A 9033-nucleotide genomic window follows, 5' to 3' on the forward strand; every position below is an offset into this window, starting at 1 on the left:
GGCCGTCATATATTCAGTACGGTAGGTTATAGGTAGGTACGGCGTGTGTATTCATTTTTTTACGATTCTTATTTTGACGGATTCATCACATTTTGTATGACTGCCACTTCGGATCGTATTCGTGTTTTTGTATACTTACTTGGTTTTTTTACATTGAGTCGTATTTTCACGAATCACGAAAACGAATCGAATACGAATGAGTGCATAAACGCCCTAATACCTACTTAATTTTGAATGACTAGTGACTATAAGGTTAATTGCATAAATAGTAAAATATGTTCTTTACGCACTAGTGCGGTAATTTAATGGCATGGCGGTTGTAGTAAAAGTTGCAATGCGATTCGTAAGCCCCATATTATTGTACATTTATGGCACTAAGTCAGAAACCTTCACGCTCAATTGCCGGCAACAACTGTGTAACTGTACTATTATAATAAAGCTTCAATTTAATCGAATGGATGGTGCACGAATTCAATACATAATTATATTAATTACATATACGAACGAATACACAACATTCTTTTTTATAATGTGTATGAAATGTGAAAGTATAAATTTATTATACCAAGTTGCGTTTTTTTGACATCGCCTTATCTAATTCTCGATTATTCCCTAATCCATTATTTAATTCAATTAATAACTAAGGTTGTTTTTTTGTTCCAGGTACAACACAACTCAGTATGTTACAGGATTTACTGTTGATCGAAGTAAGTAGGTTTTGAGTTATGTATTAAATGGATCCTTAATAGTTAGGTATTTATGTGGCGAGTACGCTAAGTAGAAAATTATAACAGGTAATAAATTAAAAAATATTTAGCAATCGAATTGTCTTTTACTCTAGTATGCTTTATGTACTTATACATTATTTACATACTTAGATATCATCGCGGTTATGATTCCAATTACTATAATTAGGTTAATATTATGACTTATCATTAGATTTGCCTATCTCCAATCAATTTAATGAAACTATGCTACAATTACTTATTCATTAGACTAAGGCTGGGCTTTCGGCTGGCAAAATGTGAAGGACCGAGGACCTGTCAATATACCATCATTCTTCTTCTTCTTCTTATTTTGTATAATGGCTTTTAGTAGTGCCACACCAGCACAATGCACTTCGCCAATGTCACGTAGAATGGAAGAGCCACAAAGGGGATAGTTTAAAAATTGGCGATACGAGATTCAAAATTACATTTTGCAATAAAAGGATTTAGTTAATCATCTACAACCATCATCATTGTTACTCACATTTCGCAAAATAAAGAATCATTTCATTTCATTTCGTAGACAGTAATACAGTAACGTAAAATGACGTACCTACATTCTGAATACGAGAAGTCTGGCGCAGTGGTGAGCGCAGTGATCTTATGATGAGAGGTCCCGGATTCGATTCCCAGCAGGAGCAATTTGAGAATTTATAAATTCTACATTGTCTCTGGTCTGGTCTTGTAGGATGCGTCTATCGTGGGTAAATACCATTATCCCGGCAAAGCCGAGCCGCCAAGCAATTTAGCAGTCCGATACGTTGCCGTGTAGAAATCGATGAGGGGTATGGGTTTTTAATGAAGTTGCCATACATACCCATTTCAAGTTAGCCCAGTTCCATCTTAGACTGCGTTATCACTTTTTTCTCTAAAGTATTCTCTAAAGCGGGAAGGGGGAGTAAAAAAACCAAAAGGTATTCTTAAACTATATATTATCTCCGAACTGCTCTGAGCTGGCCCGCCTGTGCTTGACCATGGGACTGGTGTTAGCCATATTGCTCCTCTCTATGCTCATACTCCTATCCATGCCTATACTCCTATCCATGACGTTGCTGCTACTCGGGAATGAATTGTTAAAGTGACAGCTGACAGCTTCCTGCATCACATTTGCTATCTGTGCCCGCGCCCACATCTTGACATTTGCGGGTAGTTGCTTCATTTCTGGTAGAAACGACATTAAAAATAACTTGTCACTGTCATTTTCGTCCGGGACCTCCATGGGGAAGACGGGCATTTCCATTTCTTCCTGATGATGGTCGTCGTCAGATGACATGGATTTTTTTCGACGTTTCCGCTTGACTTTGGCCGAGGGTTTCGTTTGGACGGGGAACAATGGATCCTCTGAGTTTGGATTGGCGAAGATAATTTCGTTGGCGTCGTCGTCACTGTAACAAATGGATTTTGATCAGGAAAATTCTTGAAAACCTAGATTTTAGGCTTATTTTGCGGGCAAGCGGCATATTATTATCACATAAACAACTGGTACACACTACTATTATTACGATGATTTTAAATTATCGATATTTCGACCCAGTTGCATGAGTCGTGGTCACGACAGGCGAGACTCCGGTGCTGCGAGAGATGAAGATGGAGCTGTCACGGGTCATGCAACTGGGTCGAAATATCGATAATTCAAAATCATAATATTAATTGTGGTATGTACCCCGTTAGTTATGGTATATTATGACTTCGAACTTTCACTTTAAGAAATTGCGGTAGTTAAGTCTTAACTGTTTCTTTATACATATATTATAAAAACAGCCGTCGCCGTTTAAAGGCAAGTTTAAAAGGATTTTTTTCGATAATAAAAGGGGAGAACTGGCTTTATAGCAGGTATCATAATGTAGTATTAAGTTAAATGCAGGTTTTAAAGGGTCTTACATATGGCTATTTGGCACCTATACTAGCCATATACCAGCGGTGTCAAGCTGTGCCTGTTAACATTTGAATAAAATTACATTAGCGATTATAAAATACTAGCTAATTCCCGCGACTTCATCCGCGTGGACTACACAACTTTCAAACTCTAATTTAATTTGAGCTTTTCCTTTTATATATTTAGATTACCGCACTTGTCCTACTATATTTTTATCGCACGTGTGCGGTAATAGCCTACATTACAGGTTTGATAGTAGTGTAATACTGTCAAAAAATAAACTACTTTACGAGTATGTATTTGAAAGGTAACTTTTGAATGAGGCGAAAACCGCATTCCAGCCAGTATTTAGCAGCTCCAATCGTCCGTTTAAAACCGTAAGCACTAAACGCTCAAGAAATGATTAAATTATTTATTTATTAGCAGCTAATCCGCCCGACTTCGCTTTGCTCTTGACTTCGCTGATGCAATTTGATGTGACCTTTGTAAGGTATGTATAAAGTAGCTTTCTAATTGTGAAATAACTATTAAAATTCGTTCAGTAGCTTGTATATCGAAAGTTTATTTATATATATAAAAACTTTGAAAGTTCATCGATTATCCTCTTTATAATATTAGTACTTTGGTATTAAAATAAATATTTTTGGTGAATTTAGAGAAGTTATTTCAGAATCACAGACTGACACTTCAATTTTATTTATTTGTATGAAATAATGATTGTAAAGTAATCATTCGGTCCATTGAGTCGATAGTATTATTTTGCCCGTTAATTAGTAGTTCTTTGTTTCAAGATTCTTTAATTAATAACTAACTATGGAAGTTTATTTTTACAAGGATTGTTAATTAAATTCGTGTAATTAAGTAATTAGATTTTGACAAGTAAAGTGTTTGTTTTGATAACAATAGAGATCGACTAAAAAAAAACTTAAGATATTTTTTCCGTACTCCTTTGAGTTGGATTTCGTTGAATAGGTAGGTATTTTATAATTATTGTAACCTTACACGATTTTAAGTTTTTCTTAAATATTTAGGGTAGGGAAAAAATGGAAAACCTTACAATGATTTTATTTATTAGTTTTGCGCCATTTTCATTAGATTGATTTTTGGCAGACGTGTCATGGGAACTCCTTTGATTTTCCGGGATAAAAAGTAGCCTTTGTTACTGTCCAGGTCTTTAACTATGCCCTTGCAAATCACGTTGATCTCGTTGTTCCATTGTGACGGGATTGAAGGACAAAGTAACTAACAAACACGTTTTCGCATTTATGACATGGGTAGTGGTCTTTGTCCTTGACGCGAACTGAAGTCTGTGGCTACTGCATACTCACTCATCGCTGATGGTGCCCTCGAAGCCTCCGAGGAAGCTCATCCTCTTGAAGTAGATGTAAACGCGTCGGTTGCCTCGCGGCGTCTGTCGGCGCGCGCGCAGCTCGCGGTTGTACGCGTCGCGCAGGGACCGCCACTTCCTTTGCAGCTGCAGAACTAAGGGTCAGATTATAGATATTTTGAACTCACGAGTAGATATTTGAATATGCTCAAACTTATGCCCCCCCCAGAAACTCTATATCGTGTCGATTATAAAGCCGGTAACACACCCCGGTCGTACGCCGTGGCCTTGTTGAAGCTGTCCCAGTCGTCGTAGATCTCCGCGCCGACCTCCTTCCACAGCTGCAGCTTCTCCTCGCGGTCGGCCGGCTGCTCGGTGCGGTACAGCCCCGGCCGCTTCTTGATCTCCTCGATCAGGCGGATCGGGTTCAGCTGGTACATGGTCATCTTTATCATTTCCTCCAGCTCTCTGCATCAACAAAATGTGTGCTTGCTAACTAACTTAAATGAAAAAATCCGGACATGTGTGAGTCGGCTGTCGGACTCGCACACGACCATCCATATTTCAAAACCATCATAATTCATATTGCACAAGAAATAAGACTTTTTGTTCCTACAAATCTCAGTATAGGTTCGCTTACGCAGCTGTGCAACACAGCGAGTACATCATAGACGGACAGCGCCATCTATGATGTGATTTAGTTAACTATTATTTGAAGGAGTAGGTTCACCATTTAATCAGTTGCTCGTAAAACGCACTTCAGTGGTATTAAAATAATGAGGTAGAAAATAAAATGGAATTAACACCGCCCGATATTTTGGTTTCTTAGAACTCTGGTTTATTTACTTGTTCATTTACCTCACAACTGTATTGAAAAACATTGACGATACACAGGCGTTCAGATTATTACAAACTCGTGACGATGATAAACCCTCGCCTGCGGCTCGGGCTTATAACCGCCGCCGCGCCGCCCGGCTCGTTGGTAATCAGGGGGCACGGCAGTGCCCCCGCCAAGACGAGCCAAACGGCGGCCGGGGCGCTACGTACCTTTTTCTCGAAGTGTTTCGCCGTATTTTCGACTCGTCATAACTTCGGTCTGGATGACGCTAGAAAGCTGAAATTTGCAGTATAAGGTGTCCTCAGCAAATTTATCAAATATACCAAGTATCAAATATCTAGCTTTTATGGTTACAGATTTATTGATACCTAAAATACGCCGATTTCGTCCCTCACTGATGATCATCAAAACCTCTACTCAAAACCTCTAAGGTACTTCCCGAAGTCCTAGAAGACTGAAATTTGGTATGTAGACTAGAAATTGACAACAAACTACAGGAAAATTAAGAAATTGGAAATGCCCCCCCTCTACGCCTCTTATGGGTGAAGCAAATCTGTAAATTCTGTCGCTAGAATGCTGATATTTTCAGGATAAGATGTCCTTGGCAGATTTATTAAACGCATTGAGTATCAATTGTCTAGCTTTTATAGTTTCAGATTTATTGACAGTCAAAACTTCTAGTCTGTAATTCTAGGGTACTTCCCGAAGTCCTAGAAGACTGAAATTTGGTGTGTACACTAGAAATTGCATACAAACTACAGGAAAATTAAGAAATTCAAAATTTTCCCCCTCCACTCCCACGTATGGGGGAAGCAAATTATTTGTAAAGTCTATCGCTAGAATGCTGATATTTTCAGGATAATATGTCCTTGACAGACTTATCAAACGTACCAAGTATCAATTCTCTACCTGTTATGGTTTCAGATTTATTGCCATTCAAAACCCCTCTAGTCAAAAGTTCTAAAGTGCTTCCCTAAGTCCTAGAAGACTGAAATTTGGTATGTAGGCTAGGGATTTCATTCAAACAACAGGAAAATAAACTTTTCCCAGTCTGTACATTTAAAAAATGTGTTTCCTGAAGTCCTAAAAGACTGAAATTTGATATATCTGCTTTAAAATTGAGTTGCAAGATTCCACCCAAACAAACATAGTTACATACATTGCAAGTGGAATAAAAGCTTTTAAAAAAAGAGGTAACGATAGAGAGCGGGCCATGAAAATGATGTAGGTACCTACAAAAAATAGATCCAAAAAAAAAATCTAGGGCACCTGCCAAAAAGAAATGAAATCCCACCAAAAACATTTCATGTAAAATGTTGCCAAGACTCACAAGTTCATAATGCTTTCACTGTTAAAAAGTTATGAGATCTCTAGTAGAGCCAAGCCCCTAGCTGAGCTTAGAATTGCGCTGCCCATGGGACCTATCCCAAGTCCAAAGTATATAGCTCTTAAATGCTCTTGAGTATATCACATTTATAACAATAAAGAACAAATAACTCTACTTACAAGCTCTGATTTTACAAACCCTAAATCTTGGTTAAAAAAGTACGGCTTGGCCGTTTAATGTTCGTGAAACTATTACATGTCATAACATATTATAATATTAAGGTCATAAGGAATAGTTTGTTCGACAATTACTAATTTATATTATTCTTCATGATTGTCGCACAAGCTATTCCGGGCTTAAATGTCATATCAGATAAAAGTACCACGAACATTAAACGGCCAAGCCGTCCTTTTTTAACCAAGATTTAGGGTTTGTAAAATCAGAGCTTGTAAGTAGAGTTATTTGTTCTTTATTGTTATAAATGTGATATACTCAAGAGCATTTAAGAGCTATATACTTTGGACTTGGGATAGGTCCCATGGGCAGCGCAATTCTAAGCTCAGCTAGGGGCTTGGCTCTACTAGAGATCTCATAACTTTTTAACAGTGAAAGCATTATGAACTTGTGAGTCTTGGCAACATTTTACATGAAATGTTTTTGGTGGGATAACTTACTTACCGCCCTAGTATCACAATTTACTATTATTGTGATGTAACCACAAATTCACGGTTTTCGGATTTTTACCTTTACTTGTACATACGGTCTATAAGACCTACTTACCTACCTGTCAAACAAGATTCTAGGTCAATGGGAAATACCTTTTAGGTTTTCAGTCCTTTGACAGGTCTTGACAAACAGACAACAAAGTTATCCTATAAGGGTTTCTTTTTTTCTCGCAACGCTAACGCTGTCCACGAAGGGTTCCGTACCAAAGTACAAGATAATATTATAACATTATGTTATTTTAGTCACTATGTTATTAGTATATTTTTTAATTTGCTTGGTGGCCATATTAAGGTGATTATTATTTGGCGTTATAGCGGCAACAGAAATACACACTGAAAATTTCAGCTCTATACTTATTACGGTTCATAAGATACAGCGCGCTGACAGACAGACGGAAGATTAATGTCCAGTTGGCACTCTTTGGGTACAGATCATATTTGGATTTCTGTGGTACGGATGATCCAGCATCAACTTGAATGGTCGGACGCCTTACGCTCGACGATCTTATGTCGATTTCGATATTAGACCCAGCGACATCGCAAGACTGCTGGCTGTGTTTACATGCTACCCTGTGAGTTGTGACCTAGTTCTTTTTTTTTTTAAAGAATCTCCTCAACCTTTGAGCTATCGAGGCTCAAATTCAATTATTTAATACTAATACTCGTTTATCTCATATTAAACACAGTATGAAGACCTATCTGACAAATATTATTAAGTTATACCTACCTATCTATTAGATCACCGATCTCTCAAGCCTGGTCCTACCTTGTCTCAAGCATTGTGAAAGAAACAATCATTAAAGCCATATGAGAGCCTCGATAGCTCAACGGTTGAGGAGCGGACTGAAATCCGAAAGGTCGGCGGTTCAAACCCCACCCGTTGCATTGTCGTACCCACTCCTGGCACAAGCTTAACGCTTAATGGGAGGGGAAAGGGGAGTATTACTCATGATTTGCATGGCTAATATTATTTAAAAAAAATATATGATCTCTCTTTAGGTTTTCTCTAGGTATTATCTGTGAGAAAGATTACATCTCAAAAAATATAGGCATATGGTCACTGAACTAAGACTTTTACCTGATCCGTTAGCTACTGTCAGCGAGGATAAACTGTCCTGCACCATCATCATCTTGATCAACCCATCGCCGCCTCACTACTGAGCACGGGTCGTCTTTCACACCCTAATAAGAAAGTTTGGTTCTCAGGTATGCATCCTCACCTTGCTTAAGATGAAAGCAAGTGATGTTTAATTGCTTAAAACGCACATAACTCCGTAAAAGTTAAGTTGCGTGCCCGAGATCAAAACCCCGGACTTCTCGACTGGAAGGCCAACGTCTTAACCACTAGACTATCGACGCTAATTGCACCATACTTACGAAGAATTTGCAAACACTTCCCCATAAAATCCTCTTACACTTAGCTATGAATTCACCACGCAAAAATACAATGAATCGTTAAGGGTTTGTACGGAGTGTGCGAAGAGACGCAGTGAATGGCGTTCGGAGTGTGGTGTTGCGACAATTTTGACGCACGCTCGGCCGGCGCGGCCCGCGGCTTGCGACTGCCGTGGCTGCGCGCGATGGTCGCCGCGGATTGGCTGCTGCGACAGTCGCCACGCCCCCCGCGACTGGTCGCACGTCATGTCGTTGTTGTTGCGGCCGCCGTTACTGTCCAAGTTGCGGCTTAAGTTTTCCGTTTTATGGAAATGGTTTTTAGTTTTTAGGTTAATGCTTTTAGGATCTGTAATTTATTTCAATGGCTGCAGGGCTTCACTCTTCAGAAAAATCCCTCTAAATAACTAATAGAGGTATTTATCTGAATTTGGAGTACCTACTCGTACTTACCTAACTAGTGTAGATACCTTAGCTCTATAAACTTGATTTTTTCCTTTTTCTTTAACTCAGTTTATGTACTTATCTTTATTTATCTATTTTCCTGCGACTCGGTTAAGGTTTAAGTAGGATTGGCAGTTGCCACCGTTTTTTCAAACAAATTAAGTGTAGGTTTTGGCAAAAATTTTGCAAAATTCTTTAAGACTTGTTGCTATAAAGCTTATTGTATTTTTTATACTTACTAATATGCCTACGAGATATTTAAGGGTCCTCAAGACCTCCCATTATTTATTAGGTAGGTATTACGACCACCCATCAATTTATGCACTTTGATTACTGT

The 9033-nt window shown here is 38.6% G+C and overlaps 2 protein-coding genes across 3 annotated transcripts in view; one reads left to right on the forward strand and one right to left on the reverse strand.

Annotated features, from left to right (window-relative positions):
* The window catches only part of LOC123870665 (protein split ends-like), a 169279-nt gene that overhangs the window by 29551 nt on the left and 130695 nt on the right, over window positions 1-9033 (forward strand). The gene's annotated exons all lie outside the window — the stretch shown is intronic.
* LOC123870686 lies at window positions 1683-8430 on the reverse strand. 2 transcript variants are annotated; one of them, XM_045914057.1, is made up of 4 exons: window positions 8238-8430; window positions 4239-4438; window positions 3972-4125; window positions 1683-2152 (listed from the first exon to the last, which is right to left on the reverse strand). In XM_045914057.1, the coding sequence occupies exons 2-4, from the start codon at window positions 4423-4425 to the stop codon at window positions 1693-1695; spliced, it is 801 nt and encodes a 266-aa protein (XP_045770013.1). In that variant the 5' UTR covers window positions 4426-4438; window positions 8238-8430; the 3' UTR covers window positions 1683-1692. The 2 variants fall into 2 exon arrangements, with proteins under 2 accessions (XP_045770013.1, XP_045770014.1); XM_045914058.1 differs by having other exon boundaries at window positions 4239-4436; window positions 8234-8430.

This window comes from Maniola jurtina, chromosome 13 (genome assembly GCF_905333055.1).
Source record: "Maniola jurtina chromosome 13, ilManJurt1.1, whole genome shotgun sequence".
Taxonomy (NCBI): Eukaryota; Metazoa; Arthropoda; class Insecta; order Lepidoptera; family Nymphalidae; genus Maniola; species Maniola jurtina.

Excerpts from the sequence above, each read along its gene's own strand:
- LOC123870686 (XM_045914057.1), bottom strand. The coding sequence starts at position 4,425 with ATGATAAAGATGACCATGTACCAGCTGAACCCGATCCGCCTGATCGAG. Across the intron at positions 4,126-4,238 it reads GGCCACGGCGTACGACCGGG|TTCTGCAGCTGCAAAGGAAG; the intron begins GTGTGTTACCGG and ends TCTGACCCTTAG. Across the intron at positions 2,153-3,971 it reads GAGGGCACCATCAGCGATGA|TGACGACGACGCCAACGAAA; the intron begins GTGAGTATGCAG and ends CATTTGTTACAG.